Source organism: Xenopus tropicalis, chromosome 1 (assembly GCF_000004195.4).
Source record: "Xenopus tropicalis strain Nigerian chromosome 1, UCB_Xtro_10.0, whole genome shotgun sequence".
Taxonomy (NCBI): domain Eukaryota; kingdom Metazoa; phylum Chordata; class Amphibia; order Anura; family Pipidae; genus Xenopus; species Xenopus tropicalis.
In genome coordinates this window covers 128187334-128205024 of record NC_030677.2, presented here as the reverse complement: position 1 = coordinate 128205024, position 17691 = coordinate 128187334, and the positions used below count along the sequence as shown (strand labels likewise).

At 37.6% G+C, this 17691-nt stretch overlaps 1 protein-coding gene across 7 annotated transcripts in view; it reads left to right on the top strand.

Moving 5' to 3' along the window:
- Positions 1 to 16552, top strand: part of smarca2 (SWI/SNF related, matrix associated, actin dependent regulator of chromatin, subfamily a, member 2) — a 111165-nt gene extending 94613 nt beyond the window's left edge. For all 7 annotated transcript variants that reach the window (XM_031890702.1, XM_031890694.1, XM_031890700.1 and 4 more), the window contains 6 exons: positions 6054 to 6271; positions 10431 to 10536; positions 12148 to 12249; positions 13227 to 13359; positions 14855 to 14997; positions 15598 to 16552. In XM_031890702.1, the coding sequence (XP_031746562.1) occupies positions 6054 to 6271; positions 10431 to 10536; positions 12148 to 12249; positions 13227 to 13359; positions 14855 to 14997; positions 15598 to 15633 (738 nt within the window). In that variant the 3' untranslated portion in view covers positions 15634 to 16552. The remainder of the gene's footprint in view (positions 1 to 6053; positions 6272 to 10430; positions 10537 to 12147; positions 12250 to 13226; positions 13360 to 14854; positions 14998 to 15597) is intronic.
- The last annotated feature ends 1139 nt before the right edge of the window (positions 16553 to 17691 follow it).

Below are 17691 nucleotides of genomic sequence, written 5' to 3'. Positions count from 1 at the left end.
ATAATAATGGAAATCCATATGAGATGTAAACACTGTTTATTTTGCATGATAGTTCTGTTCATATGATTGTAAATACTGGGCATGCTTGATGCTGTGGAAAAGTGCAGGTAATTGCCTTTTGATTACACTTCTTTTCAACTGCTGATGAGTGATGAACATTTGTATGCAGGCAGCAATATTTAACTATGTGACAAGTGTGTATTTACATAATGAATTGTAATACTATAATGTTTGCATGTGTGGGAGTTATATCTGAGAAATTGGTAAATGAGTTACATGTATGAAAATTGTATTGCAGCATCAACATATCTATCTCTACATGCATTTGCAGTTATAACTTTAAAAGAAAAGGTTTCTTCAGCTGGTCAGTTTTATCCCTGAATACAGTTCTCTATCAATCCTTACTTCTTTGTTCAAGTCCCTGCAGAGCTGTGTGTAAGGTAGCAAGGAAGGGTGCCCTAATGAAATGTTTTTGGGTGCTCAGCACTTGTGCTTTAGACATGCACACAGGTCTAGGTTCTGTTTAATGGTCAGCTCATACATAAAGTAAAGTGTCCGTGTAAGTATGTTCAAGCAGTAGTAACCTGTATCTTTTTTCAGGCTTTAGACCTTTTAAGAGTAACTTTGTTTTACAGGGCATTGAATTATATTGCAGTCACCCGTGAAATAGAGAAATTTTGTTAAATACAGTTAAAATTGGGCCAGTTTGGTCAGTTTCAACCATATTGGGTTGATATTTGTGTATGTGGGCCCTAATTAACATTTTTTTTTACTAATCTAAATGGAATCTCAATCCCAGGACAGCTTTAAACTCACATTTTGATAAATCTGCCCCTATGTAACATATAAGTATAGCAGTGTTCCGACCTTTATACCACGAGTGTTACATTTTTGGGGCATCCCAAAAATGTTATGTCTATTTGTTATTCATGCACACCATGTAATTGTTTTTGCTGTGTTTGTTTTCAGCTACATCAGGTGCCTGTCGAGATACAGGGTTATTAAAGGTATAATAGTGACTTTTTTTTATATATATCCATGAGTTGTCTGTGGGGTCTATATACAGGGGAGACAGAACAGAAAATATGTTACTATATCTCCCAGCATAGCTCATCGATTTAATTAAACTATTTCTCCTATATAGAGACATTTGCAGAGCTTATGTTCCATATATGTCAAACCTACATTAGTTCTCCCTACTGTGCCCAGTGCTGCTGGTTGGAAGCTATTTGGTTGAATTTTTCATGTTTGTTTGGTGGTTTTTTATTTTTAATTTTTATTTTGAGGTAAAGTTTATTTAACTTGAGTTAGATATGACATCATAGTAAGGTATACAGAACATGGAATTTCCATGGCTTCCTACTTTTGAGATAAATTAGTCCTAGTTTACAGTTTTCAGTCATTCGGATTTCCTAAGCTTGTACTATGGTGGGGCGGGTTTTAGTGAGAAATAGTGCTTCATGACGAAACAGATGGTGGTATTGATTGGTATGGGTATTTCCAAGAATATTGAGAAAACATACTTTGGGGGTTCTACTTAAAGTAGTTTGTACCATGGTGTTTATTATGTAGGGATGCTCCGAATCCACTATTTTGGGATTTAGCCAAACCCCGAATCCTTAGTGAAAGATTTGGGCAAATATAGAACAGGATTCTAATTTGCATATACAAATCAAGCCACCAAGGGGGTAAAAAGAACTAAGTGTGCGACGAAAAATTTTCAACCGTGCTTATGTGACGTAAAGTCGTTCAGGACCAGATTCAGATGAATTGGAATCCTTCTGAAAAGGGCTGAATCTTGGCCGAACTGAATCCTGGATTTGGTGCATCCCTGCTAATTTGTCTAGTATTATGGACCAGTACAGTTTAATATCAGAACATTCCCTAGCTGGTGTACTTAGGAACCCTTTCTAGGTTGCATCTCATTCTCATGTCCGATATAGTGGGATTCATTAGATGTAGTCGGCTCTCTGCAGTACATACAGTTGGATCATTCAGGCCTGTAGCATACAGAGACCATTTGAGGGAATTCCTGTGTTTATTGCCATTTTTCATCTAAGATAGTACCTACTGCTAGTTCCTGTTTTATAGAATATGGATATAAGGTCCTTAGTGCAGGACCTGTTGAGGTACAATTGTTAGTGCAGTTGTACCTCAACAGGTCCTGCACTAAGGACCTAATATCGTCCCCTAATGCCGTCCCCTGTCCAACTTTAATATGGATGCAAATTACATGAAATGAATGACTGGGCTGTTGTTGCAAGTGACTGACTGAGTGGGGGCAAAATTGGAGGAATCCATGTTTGACGTGTCTGTGTTTTGTCAAGTCACAGTCCCAAACAAGTTAAATGATTTTGTTGTTATTAAGTACCTGTTAAAAAAAGAGAAGGGGACAAAATAGCCACTTTTTGTAGCCTGTTAAGTAAAGGTATTTGTCTGAAGGTTCATTCCAACTCTGCGGCTGAAGTGGCCACAGAGGAGCTCCACTAACTGGCTGTTTAGCCTTGACCTTTCTATACAGTTTATCAAGTCAGTAAAGGTCAGGTGACTCACTAAAGGTAATGGCAACCATGTCAGTTTTAGTTTCCTTTATACAGGGCTATGAAGTATGCTTAGGACCATTATTCCATTACATAGCAGGCCTGCTCACTAAGTCTCGTACCAGAGGGTATGGTGTGGAACTGAAGAATACTGTGTCAACTCCTTTCATTCAGAATTCCAATCAATCTATGCATTCCCCCAACTTTAGAGCTAGCAAACCCACCCAAACCATAACGTTACCTCCTTCATGCTTAACAGCTGACACTGAGAATTCTGTGACATACAAAAACTTGTAGTGATGACCCAAAAATGTTAAAGGAGACATATCCTATAAAAATCACAAATGTACCAGTGAATTCCTCCTCTAGATATAGAAGGATTGTGCTTAAAAAAGTTTCAGGCTGATTTATTGAGAAATTCCACCAAACCCCACTAGTTCCACCCACCTGTTCCACTTCCTGCTGGCTGAATTCTCTGGATGTGCAGGGGAGCCGGCAGCTCTCAGTACAGTGCACTGTAGGATAGGAACCAATCAGCAGCTAGGCTGACTTGATAGGGAACTGAAGTCTGTCTTGTGTGAGTGCATGGCTGTCATTGACTATCCCCCTCCAACTGTGCTTATGACAGGGACTGTTAAGACACGCCCACCCTTCACCCTCACCCTACAACACAGACAGAGAACTGATAGGGTCTATAGGGAACTCCAATAAAGGACATTTTTACAGATAGGATTAATTTTTAGCCCAACGTGAAATCAGCACATATATTATTCATAATTGCCTACAAAATTAGTGTTTTTTCCCATTTATCCAATATGTCTCCTTTAAAGGACATGTAAAGCCTACATTTGCCTACAATGTATATCAGTTGGGCATGTCTCCCCCACCCAAATGGCATCATTTGTACTGCATATATCCCCTCCGCTTGCCAGCACCATCACATTTTTCTAAAGCAAATAGCAGCTTTCACTCGGTGGCCATTTTTCCTCTGATACATAATCAGTTACATTTAAATCTGCAAACAGCATACACACACACAAACCCTTATTCAGCATACATTTCATTAAGAGTACAGGTTCACACTGTCTCTGATAAAAGTTCTTCTTTGTTTGAGCACTGTAATGGTAAAAAATTGAAGCAGACAGCTAGAGCTGAGTTTCTATGGGAACCAGCAATGCCATCTCTTCACTGGCTGCTAGACTGGGGGTCGTGTTTAGTAATCTGAGCTTGGAACAACTGAGCATGCTCACAAGCCAACAGCCAAAGCAAATTCCCGAGGGAGGGGGCCGAGTGGGTTACAGGAGGAGAAGGCAATCTCAGTGATTAAGGGGATGCTGCAGCCTTACTATTAACTTCTGGACAACCAGAGTGGCAGGTATTGAAAGATTTCAAAGAGGCTGTTCACTGATTACATTTTTGTGTGGGTGGTTTACATGTCCTTGAATTCATGAGTCCGCAATACTTTTTTCCTCATTCTATAGGAGTCCAGTTTCTTAGTTTTCTTGTGTTTCTTAGCCCAAGCAAGCCTTTTAACCCAATTTTGTTGTCTTAACAGTGGTTTCTGAGCTGCTACTTCACCCTTCAGCCCTGATTCCCAAAGGCTTCTCTGTGCTGTGGAACTGGCCACTTTTTTTGGAATTGTTTTCATACATTTGGATCTTGATATCTAGTGCAGTATACTTTTCATCTACTTTTGTCATTGATCTAGATCTGCCAGACCTATTATGAATGGACTTCTTCATTGTTTCTTGATGTCATTTCACAGTATAAGCCACATTAAAATATAGTCCATTTCTTTTTATATCGAAATAATTCTGAATAAAATAAGTCACAGACATTTGTCAGTTGATATAGACATATTTTAAAAAAAAGTGTTCAGAAACTTTATACTGTGGTAGTGGTGCTCTTTACAACCATCAGGTTTTAATAATTGTGAATGATATGTATTTGAATAACTGTTGTATAAAATATTGTTCACTGGTGGTGATGTTTGTGTATGGTTAACATTTTTCTGTGGATTTCACCTTTGTCATCATTTTTTTACATGGCTCCTCTTGAGATAAAAAAAAAAATCAGTCAAACGTCAAATAGGAAACCAATAGGATTGTTTTGCCTTTAATATGGATGAATTTTATCTTGATTTGTGTCAAGTACAAGGTACTGTTGTAATAATACAGAGAAAAAGAAAATTCATTTAGAAAAATGTATTATTATTATTTTTTGAAGCTTTTTGGGTAACAGGTTTCCAGATAATGGACTCCATACCTGTATTTCTTTTCTACCTCTTTGCCGACCGGGATCTGGCAGGGTTAAAAATCCTGTCAATGTCATTTGATCATTTGACTTTCAGTCCAAATGATTGGATCAATCTATTATCTTACAACTAAGGGCTCTGGCACACGGGGAGATTAGTCGCCCGCGGCAAAACTCCCTGTTCGCGGGCGACTAATCTCCCCGAGTTGCCTACCCCTGCCATCCCACCGGCGAACATGTAAGTCGCCGGCGGGATGGCAGACGCGGTGGCGCGATTTCGCGCAAATCGCCGAAAAAGCCTCGCGAGTCGCCGGTGGGATGGCAGGGGTAGGCAACTCGGGGAGATTAGTCGCTCGCGAACAGGGAGTTTTATCGCGGGTGACTAATCTCCCCCGTGTGCCAGAGCCCTAAAGGTGAGATCGCCTGAGTGGAACTTTAATTGTATGGCAACAGTATGTAAACTTCATATTTATCTAACAACAGAATACAAACCATTTGCGGCTAGATTCTAGAGTGGGCTTCTGCAACCCCTGGCAGTAAAGGCTGGGAGTAACAGAAAAGAACCTTAGAATGTAAATATGAGCTGCAGGGTTGGCCAGAAACAACCATCAATTTACAATGACATTTTCTCTCGTCATACTTTAGTTTATTTCATGTTTCTGGCTTTCAAATTACTGGGATATTTTCAGTGTTACAGGTAGGAGGGGACTGAACATTTCTTCTCTGAAACTTTTCTCATACTATTTTATGTTTGGTAGGTTGCCAGCATACAGTGCTAAGTAATGTGAAGCAGATGTGCCTACGTTTTATTAGAAAACACACAGATAAAGGGTGTGTGGACCATGCTCTTAAAAACATAGAAACATCATACAAAAAAGGAAAATAATAGAAAAGTACTACATTTGCTGGTCTTTTTATTTATACGTAGTATTGATCAATGCATTGCAGATTAGAAAAGCTCTTTTGTCTGATATACTTGTAACTGTTCATATTATGTTCTTTATGGCTATGCATATCTTTACGTATAAACACAATAGTTTATATTAGAATGTATTGCACATTTCATTTTGAGCCTGCAACATTTCCCATCACTGTTTGTAGAGGTGGAGCGACTGCCCAAATCCAAAATTGTTCTTGGACCAGTGCCTGGTCTTGTATTCTTTGTTTACCTTTCTTTGCATTTAACATATTTTGAGATATATTATGCATGCAGAAGAAATATAATATTAAAAAAAAATAACTGAACTTGATCCTTTTCAGGCTATCGAAGACGGGAATTTGGAGGAAATGGAAGAGGAAGTACGGCTGAAAAAACGCAAAAGACGCAGAAATGTGGACAAAGATGTTGTTAAAGAGGATGGGGAAAAGACAAAAAAGAGGAGAGGGCGACCACCTGCTGAAAAGTTATCTCCAAATCCACCCAAACTAACTAAACAGATGAATGCTGTAGTGGATACTGTTATTAACTACAAGGACAGGTAAGACTTGACATTTATTAGCTTTTATGTTACCCCGTATGTGTGATAATATGCTGGAAAATTGCAATATTTTGTATAAAGCAATTCAGATTAAATTATTATAGTATAAGAGCATAAATGGCTGCAGAGGCCTGCGCATTTTGCATAATGCAAATTTGCACATTTTTTTGCCAAAAAATGCCAACGGCAGGGTTTTTTGCACTTTGTAAATGATACCTCTTGTCTTTTGTGGGTATTATTAATGAAATACTTTTAATCAAAAATAGGTGTCAGACTGGCGGTTAAATGGTCATATCTATTTGGTATCAGGTAACAATGGGAGTTCATGAGGATTTTGGTTTAGTCTTCCTTTGCATAAAAAAAACACTAAAAATGCTCCTAATTACTTGGCCTTAATTAGCTCACAACCAGGGTGCTACCTACTGCACATCTATAGCTTCTCTGGCATTCAGTTTTATTGTAAATACACTGCAGACAAACTGGCCCTTTGTTTGGGAATAGTTCAAGAACAAAAAGGTAAATATCATGCAATAGCCTAGTCAAAGCCCTGATCTCACTTTAACTGAAAATTTATGGAGCTTTTTGAAATACTGAGTTGCAAATGTCATGTAATCCTTCACAGCAAAATGCCCGAATTATTTGGTTTACCCCTCAGAATTCGTAATTTAGTCACAGAACATCAGTAATAAACTGCTTCTAACCCAATGAAACATATAATACATGCCTTTAGATTGCTAGATGCTGGGATCTGTAACCTAAAAAAGTCTATGTACATAGTACAAGTATAGGATCCATTATTGGGAAACCCCTTATCCAGAAGGCTCCAAATTATGCAAAGGCCATCATCCATAGGTTTAATTTTAACCATAGTATAAAATGTGAATTATTTTATTATAATGGAGTTTATGGGAGATGGCCATCCCGTAATTTAGCGCTTTCTGAATAAAGGGTTTCCAGATAACAGATACCATACCTGTACTTGAATTAAAGAAGAATCAAGCAAGATTCTCCAACTTTATACTGTACCTGGTCAAAATGACCAAAGTATTCATCCTTTCCTGCTAGCTCTCTCAGTATTTTCAAAATATGATGTTTGTAGCACTATTTTCATTTTGCAATGGTGAAGGGCAGATACATTTTATTTTCTTTGAGGTGGGTGTCTAGATATGTTTTGCAACAAATACATACTGCTGCATTTTATGTGTCCAGTTGTAAGGCTAACAGCCATGGGGCACACGCCACATTTGCCATTACTGGAAAGTAAGTTTAGTAGAGGTATTCCACCATACTAGGTAGGCTAAACATAGCAGAGAAGTTGATGGGCCTCCATGTTTTTAATTTCTTGCAAGAGGTAGATAATAAGATTGTGAACTGCATAATGGTCATCTCTAAGCCAAAACAGTCACAACAAAGGGGTGGAGTAGTAGTATACAGAGCGCATTTCTAATTAAACTAACTCAGCTAGTTACAGGGTTATTATAATTAGTGTCTAATGAAAATAATGCACCATTATTGCTTTAGAATAAAATTAAAATAGCAGAATGTATTTTCAGCATAAGTTCCATTTATTTTGCGAATGTTCAAAGTTTGTATTTAGACACCATGAATATATTGGCGGATTAAAGTATATTTATATTGTTTCGAAAGATGATCTCTGCACCAGGTTAGTAAAATAAAGTTAATTTTAGTACAGCTACAAAACAGTGCTAGTAGCTGTCCCCTGTATACTTAAAAAGGGGTTATGTGCATAAAGCATGAAGGTGTTTCCTTTTAAAGAGATTACAGTAAATGTCAACCGCTAATTGCTTGCTATGAGTTACTGCACTTGGGCACACAAAAAAATGGGGTTATATAATTAAAGGCACTACGTTTGCCTAGGAGCAGTAACAACCAATCAGCAGGAAGCATTTATTGGTCACCTGTTTAAATAAAAAAACCTTATTGATTGCTATGGGTTACTGCTTCTGGGCAAACATAGTGCATTTTATTACATATGCGGGTTAGTGCCTTTTATTACCTAACCCCAAATGTATTTAAACCCTGCTTACTCAGTGGGTATCCCATATTGCACTTTACTCTGCAGCCTTGTTTAGGCTTGCTTGAGTCTTTTGTTGAAAGCTGTAATATTGTTCTAACAGATGACAGGAGCTTTGCTCTGCTCTTTTCTGCATCGGAGCAGCATGTGATACCCAGGCATTTGTGCTGCCGGTGGAAGTACTTTACCCTCACGTGTTTTGATGAAACCTTCATAGTAGCACTGGCGAAACAATGGCTACATACCTCCTTGTGGCAGATATACCTCAGTCAGTAAATGGTCACCCTGAGGTTCCTATGTCTCTGGAACATGGCAACAATCAGTGGCGCCCTTAAATAAATAAGACATTTTTCATAAATATATGTTGAGCCAAATGCCCCTCTGGACCTTCTGGGCCCAAACTATAGTGCCTGCTTACTCAGGTCTGGATTGGTAGTCAGTATAGGCCCTGACATACCACGTACACAAATACCAAAACAGCCCCTACCAGCCCAATAAATAGTGACTGCCTATGGCATCTTACAGCAGCCCCTCTGGCATTTGCCATTATCCACAGATTGCCAGTCCAGGTCTGTCTTCTCTCTGTAGTTACACCTGGTGGGATTATAGCTGCCTACCTTTATGCCTACTGTTAACATGTGTTGTTTGAGCTCTAACTATCAGTCCTTACTTGCTTTATATTAGCTAGATAGCTCATCTTAACACACATCTGAAGAGTACATGCATGCAGCTTGCCAGGAAGAAGTTATCAAACAAGTGAAAAAAAAAGAACAATCTTACAGAAATACGTAGGAATCAAAGTCTTACTATTTTAGCCCTTATAAAAATTGGGTATCTGCTGATAAACGTGTGCTGCTTGTTCCCGAAAATCCAGTATGGGAACACCTGCCCAGAACTGCATCACCCTGCTGCCCATTAATGCAGTCCCGCTCTGGCTGCAGCAGGCATCTTCCCGTTGCCTAGCAACTGTAGTAGCTGCCTGCCTGGCGCCTGCGCTTCTCATCTAAGCTTGGGAGCACAGCAAGGATTATATTCAATACTGTGTAAATGGACATTATCTTGTGCAGCCATGTAATGCTCTGATAGCCCCAGTATTATGCACAAATCATAGGTTCCCACAAAATGACAGCGTCTAAAGGGAGAGAGAGAGCTAGAAGGCCCGCCATTCTCTGTGTGTTAAACAAAGAGCTTGTCACAAATTGATATTTTATTGAAAATATCTGCTGAATATTGCTATCACTTGTTTTTGCAACCTGTTCTTATTTATTTTAAAAGGTTTTATTAATGGATGTCTGTTCTCTTACTATTATGTGTATTATATTTCTCCCTTTTTCCTTTTTTTCATATAAAATCATTTTTATTGTATATCCTTTGTATGCGTTGTTCTAATGCTTAAGCATATTATTACTGAATGAAAGGTATCCATTTTAGGTTAAAATCCACCATTAGCTTGAATGTCAGGACTTCAGGCTACTGTTGCTTCTGCATATTTCATATTATCTGCTTTGCTTTATAATCTAATATATCGTAGAAAAAGGTCAGGTGCTTTATAAGTCATTCATATTTTTTACATTCATTTTTTTGATGTGTTACTTCATAACATACACAGGGTTTTTGTTTTTGGGGGATTTTCTTTGTCTTATTTCTTTTGGCACATATGCAAATTTCCAGTAGGTGGCGCAGTTTGCATATACAATTGTTTGAAGCCTTTGTATTTTTCATTAGTGACTTAAGAGGAATCAGTAAGGTTTATAGGGAAGGTATAAGTAAATTTCTTGGGGAAAAAACACAATCATGTATTCTTGAAATACAAACAGAATGGCTTTTTAGCAGGGTTTGATAGGTTTTATGAAACTATTAAGCACAAATTCTTTAGCTGTCTTTGTAATTCAGTTTGTTTACAGTGCCCAAACTGATTTAAAATTTAAAACATGTGTTTGTTTTTTTGATAATATTTGTGAACCAGTAACATGGTAAACCCGCCCATAGAAAAGATACTTGAAAAACTAACATTGTAAAAAAAAAAATGTGAATTTTCTTGAGATAAATGTGTTGTCTATGGATTTTTTTTTTTACATAACATATGATTTCTCAATACACATATATTTTTATTTTTTTTATCAGCAACGGAAGGCAACTTAGTGAAGTTTTCATACAGCTTCCTTCTAGGAAAGAACTGCCAGAGTATTATGAACTGATCCGCAAACCCGTTGACTTCAAAAAAATAAAGGTATGTCTTACTGTAGTACAGTGCTGTCCAACTGGCGGCCCGCAGGCCGCATGCGGCTCGCGACCCCCCTCTGTGTGGCCCCCCACCTGTCTGGCTGCTTTGATGGCTTACCTTTGTGTAAGCTTTAAATGGAATCAGAATTGAGATTAACTGGCCCCCTGCATGGTTCACACCTCACATTCAGGCTGTAATCCCTCTGTATTGTTTAAAAATGTAATCCCCTGTGTTGTTCACACCTTTTAATCCCTGCATTGTTCACCCCCTGCAGTGTTCACACCTCAGACTCAGGCTGTAATCACCCCCATTGTCTACCTGTTCACACCTCTGTGGAGTAGTGCCAGCATTGTGTGTATTGTGTGTACTACCTGCCCTATACTGCCTGTGTGTATGGAACATGCAGGCAGGCAGAGTATGGCACACACAGACAGAATAGGGCAGGCAGAGTATGGCACACACAGCAGCATAGGGCAGGAGGGGTACGGCAGGAAGAGTATTGCTCACACAGGTGGAGTAGGGCAGGCAGAGTATGGCACACACAGGTGGAGTAGAGCAGGCAGCGTATGACACACAGGCAGCATAGGGCAGGCAGAATATGACACACACAGGTAGCATAGGGCAGGCAGAGTATGGTACACACAGGTAGCATAGGGCAGGCAGAGTATGGCACACACAGGCAGGGTAGGGCATGCAGAGTGGTCAAACTGGCTTCCATTAGCGGCCCTCCACTATGTATGCTAGAGAAATTCCGGCCCTCGGCACCGCAGAAGTTGGACAGCACTGCTGTAGTACATTTAATTCTTAAATAAATCCCATAAAGTTATTCTGACTTATAAAACATTGTGGCTTGGCCAGTCAATCAAGAATAAGTAATGGTCTTCCAAAGCTGCACCAGGCACAGCCCACAAAGTTGATGTGATCAGGACAAAAGACTAAAGCAGTCATTGTGAGCCTGGGGGGCATAGGGTTATCAGATACCTCCAAGCATTGAAAGGACATATCCAGGGATCTTGGCAAGAGTAACTGTGGTAAGGTAAATAGACCTTCCAGTTACTGGATAAAACGTGATCAATTAGGCCACTGTCCAAAAGCTGAATAAGACAGCATGCTGATGTAGTGGGCTGATAGGCTTTGATATATTACAGAGAAGGTCTGTGCATAACAAAGGCACCACCAGTCCATCCCATAACAAGGTGACATAAAAAGCATAAATCACCACTTGGAGCTTCTTGTATATTGTAGATATGTATTTGTATAAACCACATACTGGTATATGAACCATAATGTGGAAACCCATAATCCAGAGTTCAAAAGACCATCTTCCATAGACTCCATGTTAAACAAATAAGTTTATTTTTTAGAAATTATTTCCTTTTTTCTTGTAATAATAAAACAGAACCTTTTACTTGATCCTAACTTTTATATAATTAATCCTTAATGAAGGTAAAACAATCCTGTTGGGTTTATTTAAGGTTTAAATGATTTTTAGTAGACATATAGTATGATTTCCCAATTACGGAAAAGATCCCTTATCAGGAGGGTAAATGCTTTATTAGAGTTTATTTACATTTCTAATTCACTACATTTTTTTCTCTTTCTTTTGTTTCTTAACAGGAGAGAATTCGTAATCACAAATACAGAAGTATTAGTGATCTAGAGAAAGATATCATGTTACTGTGTCATAATGCACAGACATTCAATTTGGAAGGATCCCAGGTTAGTTCTATGTTTTCATTAGTGCTATTACCACCGAATGCCAGATCCCTTTAACCATGACATTTCTATTCCCTTGTAAATCAGCTCTTTGTCATATTTTGTAATAGGACATGTATCCCAAGCTTTTGCTCTAGAAAGTATACAGTATGCAGGCACAAACTTGTATATCATCAGTTTCTTTGAATAGTCTCTACAGTGTCTGTTAATATATGTTGAATATTTCAGCTCAGTTTAGCCTTTGGTGCATACGTAAATTAATCTTTTATTGCAATAAATTGTCAGACTGTAGCAGTGGTCCTCACTCTTTTTACCCCATCCTAACATGGGTTTTTAATCTCACAGCCAACATAGATTAAATAGAAAACTGAAAACATAAATTTAACAATCCACAGCAGGCAAGTAGTTGAAGAGCAAGTATAACTTTCTATAACAACACATTTGCACAAGGAAGAGTAGCTGTTCTGTATGATTAAAAGGGAATGGTTTGCCAGTCCTAGAAGATACTTTTTTTTAAAAGTATATAGAAGTTGTGTTAATAGCAATGCCACTTACAAAATATACCACCTACAAAATTATAGACAATCCAATTGTGCAGTTATTTCTGATCCTGTTGAGAACATCCGCGACATTGCAGCATTCTGTTGTGGTCTGACCATGGCAGCTGGAGAGCACATTGCATTGTGAATTGCACTTCTTGTTTCTATGTGTCGGGAAATACATTTGATTTCATTTTTACATTTACATACAATCTTTTATTACTATCTTTTTCTATGAAAATTGCTTCCTACTGAAACCATATTCAGATTGGCAGTTGCTTTGAAATGTATTAAAATCTCATTTTTGTGCAGCAAAAAATGTGCCGGTGGAATTTCACAGTTCATAGGGTGAAGTAGGTTAAGTTACTCTGCCACTGGCATTTTTTGGGAGATTTCAGTTTGGTCTGTATCTACAAAATATGTTTTTGCTTTGTTTATTAGATTTATGAGGATTCCATTGTTCTACAATCAGTCTTCAGGAGTGCAAGACAAAAAATTGTGAAAGAAGATGAGAGTGAGGAAGAAAGCAATGATGAGGAAGATGATGATGAAGACGATGAATCAGAATCTGAATGTAAGAGTTTAAAATGTTACCATTGAATCCAAAAATACAACTTTTAAACTACAGAGTTGCTGTTACATAGAGAGTCTGCATAAATCTATTTTCACAGTGCAAAATAAATTGTCATTGACTAGCAACAACAAAAATTGTCAGTGCAACCGTTAACTCTTACAATGCAACAATGCTGGCTCTCTCTAATGTAATGCCATTTGTCACAATGTTTATCAGTCCATTTAGTATGACCTATAAGATGTACTGTAAGATGTAAAATCAGTCTCAGTATGGCTACTAAATTATCAAGATTTTTTGGGGGGAAATTTTGTATTCCTTCCACTCCATATGATTTGCTTAAAAAAAAAAAGTATGGTCCAATAACTGCATCAGAATATCAAAATATATTGATATATATATTTATATATCTAATGAATTAACTTAAAAGAGTACAGTCTATTAAAGCTCTGTAAACTGCCCTCATTGCACTGTATCTGCAGTACACTTGGCAGTATATTAATGCAATTTGGCTACACAGTTGGATGGCTAAATTAAACTGCTAAAAATATTGATGTGGGCCCTTAAAGGGGTTGTTCACCTTATAGTTAACTTTTAATATGATGTAGAGAGTAAAGAGTCAATTTGCAATTGATCTTCATTTTTCATTATTTGTAGTATTTAATTATTTCATTTTCAGTTCAGGAGCTTTCCACTTTGGAATTTCAGCAGCTATAGGGTCCAAATTACCTTAGAAACCGGGGAGTGGTTTGAAGGAGAGACTGGTTTATGAATAGGAGAGGGCCTGAATAGAAAAAAAAAGTTACAAAAAGTAACAATAACAATAAAACTGTAGCCTCACAGAGTAATACTTTTTGGCTGCTGGGGTCAGTGACCCTCATTTGAAAGTTGCAAAGAGATGGAAGGAGGCAGCAAATAAGTTCAGTTTTTTTTTATATGTGCAATTGCACTCTCTGCACTAGCAATGCAGCCGTGGGGACTGAAACACCTCTGCCATTGTTAGTTGATATAAAAGGTTTACATTCTGAAAATCAAATATGTACCTGTGTTGGTCAGAACCATGTGAAAGCACTAGGGAATTTCCTGAGGTTCTGTACGGAAAAGGCTTACTAACATGAATAAGAGGCAACAGCAGGTGAGTTGTGGCATTCTGTATGGCAACTTGTGCCATAAACATTGAACTCACAGTCATTATTCAGCCTAATGTACCAAGTAGATGATCATCCCAAATATCCAACATCTGTAAGCCCAGAGCCCATTTCTATATGATATATGACTTGTCAAAATCTAGAGCAAACAACAGAATAGCCAGATGGCACGGAATACAGCTTGTACAATGCCTGGAGAAAAATACGCCTCATGGATGGATTGTAAATAGTGAGAATGTATTCTGCGCTGAAAAGATACTGCAGTGCTTAAAACGTGATTAGTTAGAAATGGTAAATTTTTATTCAATAAAAAAAACATGATTTGCTAATGTTTCATTCCTCCTTCACAGCAAAGTCCGTGAAAGTCAAAATCAAGCTGAGCAAGAAGGATGACAAGACCAGAGAAAAGGGAAAAGGAAAAAAGAGGCAGAGTCGAGGCAAAGCCAAGCCTGTTGTGAGTGACTATGACAGTGAAGAAGATCAAGAAGACAATGTGAGTTTAATCAGCTTACTTTATAAATGATATGCCCTTGCCAAAGGGAAAGCAACTTTTATAGAACACATAACACCAAAGCCCAAATTAGAATGTGTACAGTATGTAGTGGTATAGAATTCTGAGTCAGAATTTTTTTTATTGGATCTCTAGATGTTCTTGCCCAACATAATCTAACCATTTTATGTTGGTAGGATTTAAGAAACAACCAATGACCACTGCTTTAAGTAAAACAACTGTGAAACCATAACCTAGCAAAACATTAGCTCGGTACATAAGTGACTTCATTTGTATTTATATCAATCATTTTGCCCTTAAGTTTGTTTATGTATAGTTGAGGGGTTTTCCATTTTGCTGCCTGGGTGCCAACAGTATAAGTTTGTTTAATCAGTGTGTGCCATTTTTATAACCCTTAATTTAGTGCCCCTGCCAAATAAATAGATCATTTGGTAAGCAGAATGCCTGCCAGATAGCATAAGATGCCAGTAGGGAAAGAGCCACAACAACTGTGTGTAAGGTATGAATTAAAATAAGGATGCTCATAATGAATTTGTAAAAATAATACAGACTTATTTTGTTATTCTTGCATTTTTTATCTAGGAACCATCAGAAGGAAGTGGAAGTGATGACGAATGATCCTTACAAGACACAAGACTTGATTTCTGGTCAGATTTCTACATTTCTAAATTCCAAACCATCCTAATGAATTTTTCTAAGAATAAACACTGGGGTTGTACTTTCATCATCTAGAAGTAGTGTTAGAATAGTGCCAACCAAACATGGTATCATCGTGTACACCAATAAAAATCTTTGTAACATATTGTGACCAAGTGGGCCTCCGACATGAAGCAAGTAACCCAGGCTTTGATGGAAAACTGTGGATCAGTTGGTTCTTGCTGTGGGCCAAGTTTCACGTGGCAACGGTTTCAGAGACAGCCACCAACCCTGCAGAGCTGAAAACAGAATATTTTGTAGCGGGTCATTCAAGACACCAACAAATATAACTGGCTATTTTATTTTTCTTCAGGCAATTTTAGCAGTTTCTACGTTGCTGTGGTTCAGTATTCGTGTTTTTTGTTTTTAATTTTTTTTTAATCATTGTGGTACATATATGCAACTTCTTATGTATGGGTTAACCCTTTGGGTGCTGGAGGGGCCTGTAAAACATTGCTCCGCATATAATGGCTCACACAGTTCACAAAGCGTTAAAACATATTCCCACCCACCACCCCATTTGTTTCCCCCTGTTTTAAAGCTTTTGATTGCAAAATTCTTCTATACATTTAAACTATATGGCTAAAGTCTTCTTTTTTTTCTTTTACTATTTTATGTTATAAAAACTACACAGTTTGTTTAAACTTGTTATCAAATGTTGCAAACTCTATATAGTGTAACAGAATGCTTATTCCTCCCCTTTCTTTAAACTGACCTTTGTTACCAATGTGGATAATCAGCTTTTTCCTAAAGTGTACTTAATCTTTGCTTTCTTTGCACAATGTCTTTGGTTGCAATTCATAAGCCTGAGGCAAATAAAATTCCAGCAATTTTGAAATCACTTGTGTGTTCTTTCCTGCAAATGCACATTACATTTACCAGGTATGTTTTAAGATTATTAACCAGTTTTACGTTTTAATGGTTCTTGAGTCCAACTGGCTGCACATGTCGTGGCAACAACCTGAAGAGACTTCTGTGATCGACAAACTCTGGCTTTCCCTTTTAAAATGGCAGAAGTCATTTGTAGAATTGTGCAAGTGCAGTTATATTGGCCGGGACTGGCAATCTGTGAGTTCTGACAAATGCCAGAGGGGCAGCTGTAAGATGCTATATCAAGTTACTATTTATTGGGCTAGTAGGGGGCTGTTTGGGCCTTTGTGTATTTGAAATGCCAGGAGTTTTTTGTTTTTCTGCATGATCACTGCTGCTGTTTCAGAGATTCACACGAACAGATGAGTAGGAGTGCAGCTATTTTGCTTATAGCGTTATATGTATGGGCCCTTACTATTGTTTTCAGTATATTGCCCAACATTTCACATGTATGTCATAGTAAGCATACCATGACATACATGACATTCAAGTGCTACTTCTTTGTTCAAGTCTCATATTAACATCATAGTAGTAGTCCTAAATAAATTACAAATCTTTATTGTTATAAGTGCACAATACATTCTTTCTCTCATCTGTTAGTGTACACATGTACTTGCCTTGGCTCATGTGTTATTTTTCTTTGGAAGAAAGCCATTAGGAAGGGAGTTACTTAATAACCAGACATACCAACACATGGCTGATACATACAAACCTATACTCAAAATAGGTTAAAAAAAAAAAGGTTGTAAACCTAAATATAAAATTGTGCATAAAAAAAAGTTAACTCTTTCCATTACTAAGTATACATTTGAAACAATAATCATAGAACCTGAATGGCACTGAATGGTTTTTCAACGTTTTTATGTATACAATTAATGAGTATCCTAGTATTGTATGCTTGGAAACTATATTCCTTCCAGATAAATAAATACATATAATAGAAGGAAGATATTAGGGACAAGTCAAATAATATATAATTATTTTTCACATTTATCTGGTAACATTTCATCAGATAGAATCATCTATCTTCAACAATTAAAGCACAGCTGTCCTTGCCCTTTGCTAACCAGTAGAATATTAATAACACTAATATCAATGCAGCACTGCATA